Below are 16,761 nucleotides of genomic sequence, written 5' to 3' on the forward strand. Positions count from 1 at the left end.
TTATTATTATTATTATTATTATTATTATTATTATTTTGTTTTTAAATCAAATGAAGTCCTGCATAAACAGTATACTCGCGGGTTTGATGCCCGACGTGTGAGTCTAAAGAGAGAGAGAGAGAGTAAGAGAAAACAGTGTGAAAGAACATATGATGCTGCGAAATAACGATAACGTATGAGAGAGAGAACAGAAGAGATGAGATGCGTTCAAATGCGAAAGAACGGAATTTATCCAAAAGTGAGTGAAAATAGCAACAAAAAATCAAGTGATACGTACCATCTCTGCGAATCCTGTGTAAAAAGTCATGTAGAAAAAAAAAAACGGCATTCGTGCGGTCCGCTTAACCAAACGGACACATCCTAATTACACGCATATATCGATATAAACGCAAATGACAAACCAAGTATAAGACTGAACCTACCGGGAAAGGTAATAACCACAGTTAAGCGATCCGCACATCTCGCCACATCTGACCTCATATTCATAAAACAAGGATGATCCCGACTAAGCGGAAAGCATCGTTCGTGATTCATGAATTCCATCGAAACGAATAATTGTTCACATCGATTATACTTATTATCGATAACTTGTTTCGATTGTTGTCTAACGATTTTCTTCCTACTTCATAGCTTTCCGTTTCAGGTCGCGGCCCTCATTGATTCGCCTTTGATTCAGTCACGCGAATATCAGTTTATGAATATGCGCGTCTTATAATATAAAAAAAAAAAGGGATGGTGCACCAGCTAGTGTTTAGATCGGATAAGCTCCTTGTGAAAAAAGAAAAAAAATAATGAAAGCTCACTCGATGGTGGTTCTCATAGCCGATAAATACTAATCATTAAGACAGCCTGCCAAGAATCAAACTATTGTAAAATATCAAACGAACGCTAGCCAGTACAGAATGCTAAGATCTATTTTTTAAGAAGCGAATGTATATTTTTGTACTAAGGCAGGCCTTAGTGTGAATCGTATTTTCTTGCGCATAATGGCAAGACGAAAGCTGTGATCATAATATCATTTCGGCTTAGCGAGAGATACAATGAAAGAAAAATCGTACTAGGAAAAGAAAGGGAGGAAAGAAATATGAAAAATAGCAGAAGTAACGCACGATGGCATTTACAAGAAAAGGGATAATAACAAATGTGTTCCTTGCTAGTGTTATACCGAGTGGGCTATAAATAAAAAGGAAATCGAAAGAATAAAACATCTGTGATAAAATATAAAATCTTAGAAAAAGGTGCTCGAAAAAAATGGCGAAAAAGAGAACAAATGAAAAACAAGCTTATGTTAAAAATATAATAGAAAAAAAAAAAAATTTGAAACAAAATGGAGAGAATAATATAAGTAAAGATGGAACACTGTGTGTATTAGGAAAACGATACGCGATATGAAATTCCTACAAAGAAAAATGTTTAGAAGTGCTTTTAGAAGATCTATGCGAAAAATGTTTGTCATATATGACTAATCAATGGAGATTGATGTCTTTTAATGAGATAGCCCGGTCTAACTATTGTAGTGGGTACCGTCTTGTGATATCCTTAATTAAAATGAACGTACTTGATCGTCATGTGGGTTTTGATGAACGCTTGCTACTATTATCCGGACAAGAAGTTCATTCGATCGTGGAAAAAATTATTCTTACAAGTTTCTTCATATTTACAGTTTCTCGAATATATTCTATAATCTATGCCTACTAAACTCTAGAACGTTATTTAAACAAATATAACATTTCACTTTTCTGTCTGTCATATATTACAATTATAGTATACGTATGCATGTATAATATAACATTATGATTAATTTCAAGGAAAGAATAATTATTAAAATTTTTTAACTTGTAAAAATCCAATTGAAAAAACAATGCAATTATAAGGAAATGTATACGTATATATTAATGTATACGTAAAGTCTATCGATCAAACAAAAATATATTGAAGAATGAAAGACTTGCTTTTATCAGACCCACGTGATAATTCAGGGTAAAATCAGGACGATGTATATCACGAATAGTATTATAAGTTCCTAAAGGAAACAAAAAAATTTTACATCGTTTTTAAGTACGATAGAATGAAACTGATATAACGAATAAACCATTCATGCGAACGGGAAAATATTCGGTTCGATGTAAGTTCATTCGTTGATTCGTTTTGTTTTATGAGATTGTAAAACGCTTCTCAAACATAATAACTAGCAATTTTTTTCTTTTTCTTTACACACACACATGCGCGCGCGCGCGCGCGCATACACACACATACACACACACACAAATATAATTCATTCCAATCGAAAGAGACGGGTGGTATAAAACGTAACAGTGAAAATGCAAATTGAAAAGGAATGCTTTTGCGTTGAATGGAAAAATTAAACAGGAAAAAAAACTTTCACGAAAGACAAGATAATAATTGTTCATATGCAATCATTTCAATATCGTATTATAAATGATGAATATCGATATAGAAATCAGTAAATTCGACTGATAAACACGAAAATGCGAGTTTATAATTTTACATGAAATGCTTATATACTATATATGTTGATCATTTTATTACCAATTGCATATTTCACTAAAGAAATAATCGTTTTGACATTTTTGACATTTCGTCGAGAAATCGCACTATTCAACAACTGAAACATGAAACATGATATTCTGAAATTTCGCGCGCTCCTCAATCGATACGTAAAAAAAAAAAAAAAAAAAAAACTAGAAGAATATTTACCAAAACACCATTAGATACTTGTACATATATGTTAGTTAAGGGCTGAAAAATAAAAAACGCGGGCAAGTTATTTTTTATTGTCGAATTGCGAGATAAGATGGAACGAAAATCCGCTAATAAAATATGTTCTGTGAGAATAAAAAAAAAAATAAATAAATAAATAAATAAAAATAAGAGAGAAACATTTTCGAAGTGAAAAATAAAAAACGTCACCGGGCCCAAAATAAATATTGTCGTTCGTTGAAGCTCTTTTAGACGCGGGTGTATATATATATATATAAATAACGGAAAAAGAGAGAGGAAGAAGACAAAAGGAAAGAATATTTAATCATGATATTGTGAATAATTGTGAATCTTATATCACGAAATCGAAATTTTCGGAACAGAATAACGTTATGACGCGTCCCGTGCCGAACAACGATGACCCTGAAATAGGATTATTCTATTAGTTTTTCAAATCAGTATCGGATTGTTTACGGTGTTGATAATTGTCGAAACAAAAACAAAATATTGCATAGCATTTTTTTGAGTTAGATATCTCTATGAAAATGGAATAAAAGATTATTTATCCGTAGGATAATATTTAACACTTATTTGGTATGTCATTACTGTCTAATGCTACACAAATTTTTTTCAATGGGATATCAAATTATCGCTTTGCATCGTGTTACGTATTTCTTCAGCAAAAATATGTATGTAGCTCTATTGATATTCATCGTTTCGATGTTTTTATTTCATGAAAGAAAAAACTCTGGCAATTGTTTCGAATCAATACGCGTATACACATTTTTTCATGCAAAATAATGACGAATCGGTTTCGTTTTTACCAAGTAAGCTTGCTGTCGCATCAGAGTTTCTTAATAAAAAGTATAGTATATAGTTTAGTAATTACAAGATAACATTTATTTTTATCTCTGTTATAATTCGATTCTCAATATCGCACTGATAAAAATCTGCATTTCGTTTTACGACAAGGATTTATCTTAATTGATAATATAAATTTAATTTTTACAAATATACGTTTAAATCTTCCTTGAAAGTTACAACACAATATGTCGTATTATTCGATTCTTTTACGGTTAATCGGTGTCGTCGTAGTTTTCTAAAAGTATTGTGCACGGTATGCTATATACCACGGTACACCGCATACCAGTTAAAGTGTTAAATCGGACATTTTCACAGCATGATTTCAGATTAAAATGGAAAAACCGTAAAACGCGATGTTACGATGATGAATTTTACGAATAAAAATGTGACTTCTGTCACACGTTATACATATACACTTTTTTAGTCGTTGTAGATACTACATATTTCAATCCATTAGTGCACTTCGAAGTTTCTCATATAGAATTCGATACATTATTATAAAAAAAAAAAAAGAAGAAAAAAAAGAAAAAAAAAAGATACGTGTACTAACTTTGTAAATGTTCTCTCTGAACTACGTTCAACAAAATGAAAAGAAAGTTGTATAATTCTTCGAATGGAGAATTTGTTCTTCAATCGTGCATTAATTTTTCTCGATGTTCAGGCGTTAATGTTTATATACATATAGTAACGACATATACATATAGTTAAATAGTATTTCGATCGAGTGAAACGTGTAAAAGCAGGCTCGATATTAGAACGCATTAGGAGGATGAATGATGTTTGAACTTGCTGTTTTCGAGATGAAGCGTATCAAGTGAATTACGTATAGTGCACCTATTCCATTATTTTTTCCGCATTGTTAATGGCGTTCTAATGCCATATCAAATCGTAAATTTTAACTCGTAGTTTGACAGTTAGACCTTCCAGATATCTCGTAAGAAAAATTACGATAAGCGTAATACAATGTTACACGCTTATTTCTTCTTTGATATTTCAAATTAATATTCGTATCCTTCGCGTTTTCTTTTCCAAACATTCAGTTTTCTAACGAATGTTTATTATAATATTATATAATACAATTTATTATAATATTATAATATTACAATTTAATATCGAATTCAAATAATATTTAGACATTCTTCAATTTTTTTGAAGAAATATTAATACATAATTCATAAAAAATAATTTAAAATACAAGAAACAAACAAATATGTAATGTTTTTTTGTTATTGATGCAGTAAAAATCTAATATCTAAACAGAGATTCAAAGTGGGGGATAAGGAAATCGAAGAAAGTTACTCTTATTTATGATTCATTGCGAAATGCCATCTAAAAAGGAACCAATTTCCACGTACTAAATATATCTTTGTGTATTAATATATACTTATAACATATTGTTTTTTAATGTTATTTTATTATTAAACAATGAGAAAGCTATCGGGAAAAATATATGCATACATGTGAACGACGCTTAAGGGTCGCTTCTTTCAAATCCTCAAGGTTATTACTCGAATTTAACTTTGCAAATTGACTGTAAAACTGACTGCGTTTACACTCGTAATCGAAGCTTGCAGCGCCACGAACGAACGACACTGTAAACGTCGATATCATTATTATTATATCTATTATTATACAACGTTTTAAAATCCGAAGAAGAGTATAAAGAAGTTTGTTGTCTATTGGATTAATTATTTTATAAGATATAAGATCAAATCTGGAGTTCCATTATGTTCTTGGTGATGCGAATAGTCTGTTGATATAGAGAGAATGCGTTGAACAACAGGTGTTATTTATGCTTTATACAATTGAATTCTCACTATTGAATACCGAATTAATCTCGCGTCATAAATTGAACAAACTGTTAGAGTTATTTAATTTCTAATATTTCATCAATTTGCAATTGTTTTTTTATAAACAAAAATGTTTTTTAACAACATTTATATAATATCAAGTGATATTCAGATACAGGTATCTCAGTAAAATATTTGACTCTCTCAGTGTCAAAATATTTAGTTGCAAAATAATTCGACATAGGAACTCAATAAACTCAATGTTATTCATTGTCTATACTTGTTAAACGCTAATGAGTGCAGTTTACAGTGCATATGGATAAATTTGTGAATGTGTTTCTGCTGTTATGAGAGCGCTCGTTTCGACACTAAGAGAGTCTATAGAATCTAACAGAACGTCATGAAAAGCAAATTAATTGAATTGCGGAAAAGGAAAAAACATAATACGATCTTAATCTATCGAGAGGATTTTCGATATTCCATAGTGCATCGAATTTATTTTATGCGCGACTATTGATGGGATTATAAGTTAAATAGAGGATTGTCATTGCAACATTTTATTATTGATATTGTACAGGAAATTATTGACAGAAATTTATCAATTACAATCTTTTAAGGTCCAATTTCTTCGTTTTTACACATTTAGACACTCATTTATTAATTAAACTTTGTGTAGCAATGTGAAATAGAAAAGAAACAAAAAAAGGAATCCATCGTGCGTTAATTAAATTACAGATGTAATGTAAAAAAGCGAAAGTTTTACGAAGTGTGGAAAGCAATTAATATCGGAATATATACCTATTCCGGCTATCGATGTGTATATACATTGCCGCAGAAGGTTTACGAAACTGATTGTATATTCGTTGGTATTTAACGTGGTACCTGATTTTGTAACATTCTCTTCATGCGATCAACTCAGTGACAAAGTAGGCGGGAATTATTGGACAACGAAAAGGTCGAAAGATTTTCAACGTATTCATTTGTATAGATTACAATATATATTATATATATAGATATTTAATATATATAATGTATATTATATATAACTATACCAAAATATACACATATATTTGCATGCATATATGTATTTTGCTGTGAAAGAATATGTTCAACGTCTGTTTATTTCATTTTATATATTTTAATGAACCATTTCAAAATGCATAAAAATATTGAGGCAACTGGATAATAAACAAATAATAAATATGATTTAATATAAATTATATATATTATTTATAAATTTATTTTTTGAAAAAAAATTTTTTTTAGATTTAAAATTTTCTTGCTAAATATATTTTTAAAGATTGAATATGATTTTTGTCGAATTGTCAGTTGTCTGTATATTTATTTAACTCTTTTTAAATGATATAAAACAATGATAGCTGCGTGGATATGCTTATAGTATATTAAGCATACGATATATAAAAATTGAAAATATGATTTTTTTTTTAGATTTGCAGTCTATTGCAGCGAAATATGTGTATTTGTAAATATTTTCGTGTATTGCATCTGTTGTCTTTCCGACCAAGTTGCAACATCTTTTCCAGGCTTTTCCTATCATTCGTGACACAGGGATTTCCTTTATATTTTTGGTCTGAAGAAATACAACATTTAAATCGATGCAGACCATACCTTGAAGAAAAAAAGATCGATTTTTTTCGTAAAAAATTCTTCTATTTATTACGATGATGATGGTGACATAACTGGAAATTAATTTGACAAAACAAGAAATGATCATTGGAACGATTTTGTCACGAACGATGGAGATCAACTATTTGTAACGCAGCTGTATCGTAATTGTCCACAATCGTTAATGACTGTCCATTTCTGTTAATCTTTGTCTTTTTCTTTCGTAAATAGACTACATAATCGTATATGCATTTGTAATATGCAAAATCGTTAATATTGTCGCGTAAAGAAGAAGAAAATATCAGTATTCTTTCAACTCCAACATAGAATTGTACACCGGTCTATGATTTTTACATCTTCAATTATAAAAATCAAATGTTTTCTTAAGTAATCAATTTTTAAAAATGTATCGATCGATTAATAAATTGTGCATGGCATAAAATTCAGTTTTTATCTATTAACATCAATCTACAATCGATAAGAAAAAAGTAAAGGATATATTATTACTATTTATTACTATTATTTTATATTATTACTATTAATTATTATTTATTTTTAATAATTTTTTCTGAAATATTTTTGAAATCTTCTTTGAAAAGTTCTCGCTAGTAATTTAAAAAATATTTTAAAAATTTATAAAGTTTCAATTTATGATAATTAATAATTTTATTATTTATATTTTTTAATTTCAATTTTTAATTCATAATATTTCTATCTGTTATTTTTTGCAAGTTTAGAATATATAATTACCGTGATATAAATAAACGCAATGACGAAATACATTTTTAAATCTAAAATTAGATACTAATATCTAAAAATATTTATAAATTTGTATTTACGTAATATCATTACAAATAATTAATCATATTATTTCAAATATATCGATATCGAGCTGAAATTTCCCATAGATCGATAATTTCGTAACTGTTACAATTCATTTAAAGCTACTTTGATTTGAAATGCCCTCCAATATGTCGTAGCCGTTGTCCGATTGGCGGTTACCGGTATAAGTTTGAAAGAGAAGGGAATGCGCAGAAGCACGTGGATTTGTTTAGACGACTGTCAAGCCCCTTTCGTAGCGCATTTACAAAGTCCGTGGGGTGCTTCCGGTAAGCCCCGTAGCTGGCGGCGCTTTCCCGACAAACGATACCGGGGGCCAACGGGGGCGACAAGATCCACTGTCTACTTCCCTCCCCCCTCTTCCCGGTCAGTCGGCGTCCCTCTACCCCGTCCTCACTTTCCCCACGACGTTACACCTCCGATGCAGAGACAGAGACAGAGACAGGGGCAGGGGAGTGACGACGGCGACGATGCCCGGCGAAACGAGCGATGGAGGAGGGGAAGACATCAACGGCGGACAAGGCCGCCATATTGAATCACTCTCGTTAATTTTTGCGCAGAGGCGGTGTGAATTTTTTCTCCTTGCGCGGAAGGTAGCAGCTCAAGGTTGTGTCTGGGATTCACGATCGTGACAATCGTTTACGCGGTTACCGTTGGTACGCGTCATCCCTTCGAGCTGTATGTATTGTTTTCGTGTTGTTATACAAACTAAGTAAAGTGAAAATCACGGTAAACGATGTATGGATATGCTACGCGAAAAAAATTCATGAAAACATGCGGAAATCGTGCGTGCACGATCGCGAGACAGTGAAGTGTGCCTGTGATAGGGAGGGATACTTGAGAGAAGTGAAGTGTATGCGTATACTGACTGCGGTATGTGGTGTGCGCCATGTCATTGTACGTAAGCGATAGTATAGAGTAATATATCGCAGAATGAAGTGAAGTGGAGTGGAAAGCGACCGACCACTTTGCCTACCTAACTGTCTACCTAATAGCGTGCCTGCTTGGTTGTTGCAGCCTATCTACTAGTCTGCCCATTTATTTGTCCATTTTGTGTATAATTGATTTTATCAAAGCGATTTACACAAATTTGGACCATCTCTTGATTGATCTCTTCTCAGGTACGTGAGTCTTCCTGAATGTGGGAGACATAGACGTGTGTGGGGGTCAAAACACTTCGTGCATCATTCCAGAGAAGGTGCGATTATCAATGTAGTAGCAAATATGTTGTGCACGCGGAAATATAAAGAGTCGCGTGTCGCCGTGTTGTGCGAGCTAGCGTCACACGTTGCCAATGAGCGTTCATGTATAGCTCGTTTACACATTTGAATTTTCTACATTTTCAATTGTACGTTTGATTAATTACTATCAAATGACTTTAATTTCTTTCTCTCATTGTCCGAATAATAAATTCTGCTACTTTTATTTATAATTTGATATAATATTAAAATTATATTATAATATATTATATTACATTGAAAATAAAATATGGAACATTGAATTGATATCAATCAATGTTACATGATTATATTATTACTTATTATTTTTATAATTTTGCTCTAGTGTTGTTAAATTGTTTGAATATGAACGATTATTGTTTTTTATTTTTGTTAATTTATTTAATAATAAAATTGGCTTACTAATTTATTATAATATATGTCTATTAGGTTAGGAAGAAAGTCCAAAATTGTCATAGATAGACTTTAGAATTCATATAATATGGATTTTAATATTATTTATTTCACGTACAATTTTAATTTAATAGAAAAAAAATGCAGCAAAAAAACATAATAAATTTTCATAATTTTAGCATTTTTGTAAAAAATATAAATAAATTTGAAGCGAAAAATATAATGAAATACAAGTAAATTGAGACTTATAAATTGAACAAAATTATATTGTATATTTGATAAAAAACAAATATGAATGTTATCATACATTATTTACTTTTATATGTTACTTCTTTATTAGTCAAACAGTAAAGTTATAAAATATGAATGAAAAATGCTGACATCAATTTATGAGTTTAGAGATCCTATACTGTCACGTGATCTGGAAAGTGTGCAAGGCGGGAGATCTAAGAGAAACTCCGTGAACTAGTTAATTGCATTAAAGACGATCTAAAAGTAAGCTTGCAGAAAATAAAAAATTTAAAAAAAAAACTTTTCGATGGAAACAATTATTCGATATATAATATATATCTAAATATGAGAAAAATTAAAAATAAATAGAGTTGTATTTCCTAGAGGTCGCGTTTGGTTTCTTGATACAATAGTAATTACGAGATGTGTGGACAATATCAAATACGTTGCAAAAACATTGCAACTTCTTCGTCCCTCTAGTCGCGAAGGCTGGCAGTGGGGACTCCGTCGAAAAATCGATTTCCCGTAGGGCATAAGGGTGCGGGAGGAGTGAGGGAAAGGGAGAAGTACGGAGACGAAATTCGGGAAAATCCGCAGAGAGAGAACGAGAGAAAGAGAAACAGTGGTTGGGAGGCGGAGGAAAAGAGAAAGAGATTGGTTTCTAGCCCGTTCCGATGCCGCTCGTGTGGGTGAGTGGCTGACTCGTGTGGTAGGGGGTAGACCGTCAGCGGAGTGAGGGGAGAAATAATTAATGTGCGACCGTACCTCTCCCCTCGCGGTACAGGACACCCCTCTCCCCCTTCCACAGTCTTGTACCGCTACGCTTAGCTGCCATTGTGCCGAGACGCCACTTCCGAAGCATCAAATTCAATTCTTCGATTTTGTATCACCACTTCCTTGCGAAAAATTTGTGAAAGAAAGAAAGTAAAAAGCACGCGACATATAGTGCTGCCGGCAGCTTTGCAAAGCGCGCCAATATCTTCCTTGTGTACGATCTCGAAGAAAATATATCCTTCCTTGAACATCTTTGAATTCCACGGAGGTTAGGTTAGGACATTGCTTCCGTGGATATCGGCCGATCGCTTTGCAAGCGAACACGATCTTTTATCGCGCGTTTTAGTCCGCGAGTTGATCGCGTTACCGGTGGTGCTACTGTGTTGTGATTGCGTCTTTCGCAAGTTGAGACGATTGCTTCTCGAAATAAAGAGGGAAGATGTTTCGGTGCATATGAACGAAATGTTCGAACGGAAATTTTGGTAACACAGTTATTTTTATTTCGATGAATCTTTTCTATCGCTTTCAAATCACGGCATTGCGAAACGCTGTCTCACTGTTCGTACTGACTTGTTTGTCGTTTTTTTTTTACTAGCATATACATATATTTGCCGTGTTATTGTTAAAATCGATCCAATCGAAATGAAATAATTAAATCGTAGTTATAAATAAATACTTGCGTTTCATACAATTATTTTATGATTTATAGAATTGCTGTATTTGAAAGAATGGAAGCCATGGATTTGGACGGGGATGCGGTAGTGGATTTGAGTGTTAGGTAAATTAAAAAAAACTTCGATTTCTCCTCTTTGTTTAAATTCTAAATTAATTAATTAATTATATTATACGAAGATACATCATTTAGAATTATGTCAATATAAAATTATTCTTATGTATTGTATTTATGAATAGATAAAAAAATAATGTATTAAAATATTGTATGATAGTTATATGTAATATGTAGTTTTAAAAAAAAATAAGTTCATCATTAATTATAAATTATTATATGGAAATAGATTATTTTCTTCTAAGATAATGAAACTTTTATATTATTAAATTTCATTTTTTAATGTATATTTATATTACTATTACATTACATTACTTACATTATTTACATTACTATATTATTAAATATAATATATATAATTAATATATATAATTAATATATATTGATATATATTTTATATAATTTTATATTATTTTTTTACAAAATTATAAAATTTGTCATGACAACTTTTAAGTAAGTAATATATGTTTTCAGCAGCAGTAGCAGGAGAAATTCTCCCTCGATCACTGTTAATTCTGCAGATGTAGGAGTTCCATTAGATTTAGGTATTCATTTCTCTTCGAATCCTAATGTGGACAACAATATGCCAGAAGCACGAAACATTCAAAATGCAGCAAGAGGCATTTTAGCTCCTAAATCTGGAGATGATAGAAAAACACGCCGCAATCTTAGACCTAGAATTGAAATAAGTTATGCAGAAACTCCAGATGAACGTAGAATAAATGGTTATGTAAATGGAAATGCAGACAGTGATGAAGGTTAATTATAAAAATAGCATTATTTATAGTTTTAGTATTGTGATAATACATATTATATTTGATTTATAATGTTTAGTATATTTAATAAAATTATAAATTTTTATTTACTAGGTGATATGCCTCCTTTGCCTCCAATAAAAGAATTATCATCAGATGAGTTAGCTGAACGAGAGAGGACACTTAGAAAATTAAGGGAGGAACTTAGATCTGAGGAAATGAAATTGGTATTATTGAAAAAATTAAGACAATCTCAACAATTAAAAGAAAATATTGCTGCTGTACCTAAAGTACCCAGTAAATTACCACCACCAGTTACAGTACAACCAACTCCTCATAGGTAAGTTTTTGATTAAATTTTGTTCTATAAAAGTAATTAAAAGGATTTCTACGATTGATTATTGAAATAATATATATATGTTTTCAGTCATAGAACAGGCAAAGCGCCACCACCATTGCTTAGAGGACAACCTGCACCAAGCAGGAGCAGTAGTTTACATGCACCACCACCTGGAATGTTACTACCACCTACAGTTGGTAGAAGTTCCACTTCTAGTACTGGAATGCCACCTAATATGGTCATACCACAACCACCTCATCCTAGGGGCAGGCCTCCTAGTGCAACATCAAACGTATCAAATTATCATGCACCTGCAGATCGAACTGAAAGATCCACAAAAGATCCAACACCTACACCAGCACATCAAGTAAGTAAGGTATAAAATGTTGTTTCTTTTTTTATTTAAATACATATAATTGTTATGAATAAATATTATTAAAAGATGTTGTGTTAAACTTTATGCAAATGTATATTATATTTTACAAATACTTGTTTACATTATTTGTGAACTTTGTAAATAACCATAATTGTGTTTTTGTAAACACAAAGCTGCTTGTTGGATCTCAAGAAAATAAAACCACCGCATCCTTAAGCACACCTGTGATTTCAGAACAGGTATATCCACTATAGTCAAATATGTTTAGTCTCTTATCAATCTAATTCTTTATTAAATATTGTGCCGACTTTTTCTTGCCTTAATAATCATATCATTTTTTTATTTTTATATTTAACCCATTTGCTTCCATTTCCTTCCTTATTTTCTATTTTATATTTCTTATAACAATGACATTTTATTTTATAGAGAACTTACAATCAAATTTATTATCTTATACTTTTTATACATATAATGTTTATTTTTAAAATATAGGAAAGACCGAGGGATGATAATCAGACACCTGCACAACGTCAAGCAGCTGCTAAGTTGGCTTTAAGAAAACAACTTGAGAAGACTTTGTTACAAATACCACCTCCAAAACCTCCACCACCGGAGATGCACTTTGTGCCAAATCCGTCTAATACGGAATTTATATATTTAGTGGGTCTGGAGCATGTAGTTGATTTCATCACTAAAGAACCTGCTATTCCACCACCTCCAGAACCTTTCGAATGTACTCAATGTAAAACGGATTTCACACCCGTATGGAAATGGGAAAAGCCTATAACTGGTGGTAAAAAAGAAGGTCCACGGGTGCAGCATGCAACTTTTCAAAGACCACCAGCAGGTCGCGATCCTAGAGTTATATGTGAACATTGTGTAACAACTAATGTTAAAAAAGCTCTCAAAGCAGAGCATACTAATCGGTATGTAATTTAAAATTTATGATATATTAAAATGATGATATATTTTATTGATATATTAAAATTAAATGATATATTTTATTATATTAATTAATATATTACATGTATTTATAGATTAAAGACAGCATTTGTAAAAGCATTACAACAAGAACAAGAAATAGAACAAAGGTTGGCACAAGCAGCATGTCCAAGTCCAGATCCACCAGCTCCTAAACCAGTTCCTAAAGCAGCTACTCCTACAAGAAGAGTAGCAACGCCACCAGCCCCCCCACCTCAAGTTCCACCAGCACCAACGCTAGCACCAACTCCACCAGCACCTAAGCTACAAGAACATCCCTTGGTTAAATTAGCAGAAAGTGGAAAATTCAGTCCACATCATGCTGCTGCAGCTGCTTTGCAACAACAGTTGCTTAGAGGTAATTATATACTTTTTTTGTTAATTAAAAATTAATAAATTATTTATTAAAAATAAACGTGATTGATTCCATTTTTAGAACTAGCAAAAAATCCTGTACCAGGTCTGCCACCTCATCAACCTCTTCCTGCTCATATGATGCCACCATTTACCTCGATATTATATCCTTATCAATTAGCGATGGCGCAAGCTGGTGGAAAAGGTCTCGCAGAATTGCAACGACAAGCAGCAGATTTGCAACGTCAATATCTGCTTGATATGATTCCATCACAAGCATCTCAAGCACAGGGTAATCAGGCTCCACCTCGAGCCCATCCACACAATTGGAAAACGTAACCGAACGCATTTAAACATCGACCACTAAACGCAAATAAATGAAACTGTAGAGCTGTGTTAAGAATATTGAGAAGCAAAGATACTCATATTCTTTTTCCACAATATCGTACTAAATGGAAATCTTCAATGGAATGTTACATCTTTGTGACATTTCTAGGATAATATACTAATCGATGCATGATTGGCATCTGTATTTACAAAGTGAGCTCAAACTTGGAAGAATAGACAAGATATTTCCTGTATTATGTGAAAATGGGATATTTTAACCATCATTTTGTGAATATGCATTGACGTGTGAGTGTGATTTTTGATTGTTACCTGAAAGGTTTGATGATTTACTTTTTACAAGACGTTTTATCGTCTTGAAGAACTTCAACTTTCGGTTACATAATATATGAATAATTATCTTAGTGATTTCAAAAAGAGAAAATGAAAAACTGTTCATAATTTAAGCTTAGCAAACAATTTCAGATTGATTTCTTTAAGAACAATATCTGCTTTTTTCACATTATCTTATGTTGAAATTAATAATATTGCAAGCGAATAATAGGTGAATGTCAATCAACTAATTGGATTAAGTGCATAATAACTCGGACGCACATAAATGAATATAATTGCTTCAATTATTACATTATATATATTATATCTACAGAACCAAGTGGACATTTATAAGGCACTAAGTAATAAGTGTTACGTGATTATAAAAAAAATTGGTTGATTTACAATAGTAATAAGGGGAGAGAGAAAGAATGCGAAAAAAAGAGAATGTGAGAGAGAAAATGAACACTATGTGACGTAAAACAACAAAGTTGAAAAAAATGGGATCTTCTTAGGCCCTTGATATATTACAGTTATCGATCTTTGTCGCTAGTTTGAATAATTTTTGTAATCATCGGCGGTACCTGTACTCTGTGTATATCTCTTTATTTTCTTCAAACAGTGAAATATTTTTAAGGCGGTTGTAATAATTGAAAAAGAGAAAGAGTAAGAACAAGAAAGTAAACTCAATAAGAAAAAAAAGGGAAAAAACGATCTTTATAAGAAAATGTGTGTCGCTGATATAGTCAGCAAGATATGAATGTGGGTGTGAAAGTAACGATTCTTTTTCTTTTTTTTTTTTTCATCATGCAAGAGGACAAAGAATAAGTATTCAGTATGTTTTTAAAAGATAGTGACATGAGTGTCATTCGCGCATAATTTGTAAGAATTTTGTGATAAGATTTTCTTGTTGAAGAATATGTTAAAAAAAAAAAAAATGAAAGATAAAAAGAAAATCTGTCGATTATCAAAGATATAAGTAAGTTACTTATGATTGCGCGACTGATTTCATGTGTCACATTGATGTAAAAGTATTTAATGAATTTAACACAAGTCATATTTACCCAAAGTTTTTCTCAAAGGATAAAACAAAGACGAAGTGGCAGAACGCCGAGTTTTTATGAAATCCTTTCTTCTGAAAAAAAAAAAACAAAATGAAAAAAAAAACTTATCTATACTTTACAAAAAAAAAAAAAGAAAAAAAGAAAGAAAGAAAGAGTGAAAACAAAATCTCTCCGACACACATCCCAAGCAATACTTATTACCACTCCTACTCTAAATAATCTGATTTTTCATTGATTACTGGCTAACCAACCGATCTTGGTCACAATTTCCGAATCACTAAATATATAGTTAACTGTAGTCTTGATATTTCTCGGTATATACAAGTTAATAAACTAAAAATAGCATAATCAATCTCTCTTTGTACTTCGTGATAGATTTTGAACTCATACTTGATATACATGTACACCGTAATAAGTCGATCGCATAATAGATCAAGATCTGTGTTTTATGTAAAGGAATCGAAGTAATATCATCGTTGTCAATTGTCATTTTTGCCAGGACGCTACCGCTATTATTCTTCTGATCGTAAAAAAAAAAAGAAAAAAAAAGAAAAAAAAGAAAAAAAAAGAAAAAAAAGAAAGAAAAGATAAAAATGAAAGAAGCGGATTTATTCATATTTTATCGTCATTACGTGAAGCCAGAGAGTGCATGGTCATTTAACGCACAATAATTATACATGATAAATATATTCTAATTTAATATTATTAATCAATTATCAGTATATGCTCAACTTTTTAATTTCAGGAAATTCCAGAAAAAAGATAAAAAAAAATACATTTAATATTTAATTAGAATCATGTTAGATTTAGAACATTTTGAGTTGAGTTATTTAATTTTAATAATTCTAAATTATTCATATTAAAAAAATTTGATTTTGCATATTAATGATAATTACTCTGATAAAAATAATATTTATTCCGTAAAACAAAAAATTAAAATTTAATACAGTAAAATTAAATAACCGAACTC

General features: G+C 31.3%; 2 protein-coding genes across 4 annotated transcripts in view; both read left to right on the forward strand.

The window, feature by feature from the left end:
- Nucleotides 1–7,426, forward strand: part of LOC122716771 (F-box only protein 33) — a 13,480-nt gene extending 6,054 nt beyond the window's left edge. The window contains exon 7 of the transcript XR_006347090.1: nucleotides 6,920–7,426. The gene's annotated coding sequence lies outside the window, so the exon portion shown is untranslated. The remainder of the gene's footprint in view (nucleotides 1–6,919) is intronic.
- A 596-nt stretch (nucleotides 7,427–8,022) lies between these two features.
- On the forward strand, nucleotides 8,023–16,496 carry LOC122716859 (transcriptional repressor p66-beta-like). Of its 3 annotated transcripts, XM_043940309.1 has the most exons (9): nucleotides 8,023–8,962; nucleotides 11,187–11,255; nucleotides 11,742–12,022; nucleotides 12,134–12,359; nucleotides 12,447–12,735; nucleotides 12,909–12,974; nucleotides 13,228–13,661; nucleotides 13,773–14,074; nucleotides 14,153–16,496. In XM_043940309.1, the coding sequence occupies exons 2-9, from the start codon at nucleotides 11,206–11,208 to the stop codon at nucleotides 14,407–14,409; spliced, it is 1,905 nt and encodes a 634-aa protein (XP_043796244.1). In that variant the 5' UTR covers nucleotides 8,023–8,962; nucleotides 11,187–11,205; the 3' UTR covers nucleotides 14,410–16,496. The 3 variants fall into 3 exon arrangements, with proteins under 3 accessions (XP_043796244.1, XP_043796245.1, XP_043796246.1); XM_043940310.1 differs by lacking the exon at nucleotides 12,909–12,974 and having other exon boundaries at nucleotides 8,024–8,962; XM_043940311.1 differs by lacking the exon at nucleotides 12,909–12,974 and having other exon boundaries at nucleotides 8,025–8,962; nucleotides 12,447–12,726.
- Nucleotides 16,497–16,761: the final 265 nt, after the last annotated feature.

Source organism: Apis laboriosa, unplaced genomic scaffold (assembly GCF_014066325.1).
Source record: "Apis laboriosa isolate Shangri-la unplaced genomic scaffold, ASM1406632v1 scaffold49_cov149, whole genome shotgun sequence".
Classification (NCBI taxonomy): Eukaryota; Metazoa; Arthropoda; class Insecta; order Hymenoptera; family Apidae; genus Apis; species Apis laboriosa.

Coding starts and splice junctions, on each gene's coding strand:
- LOC122716859 (XM_043940309.1), top strand. CDS start 11,206: ATGGAAGCCATGGATTTGGACGGGGATGCGGTAGTGGATTTGAGTGTT. Junction 12,975..13,227: donor CACCTGTGATTTCAGAACAG/GTATATCCACTA, acceptor TTTAAAATATAG/GAAAGACCGAGGGATGATAA. Junction 13,662..13,772: donor AAAGCAGAGCATACTAATCG/GTATGTAATTTA, acceptor ATGTATTTATAG/ATTAAAGACAGCATTTGTAA.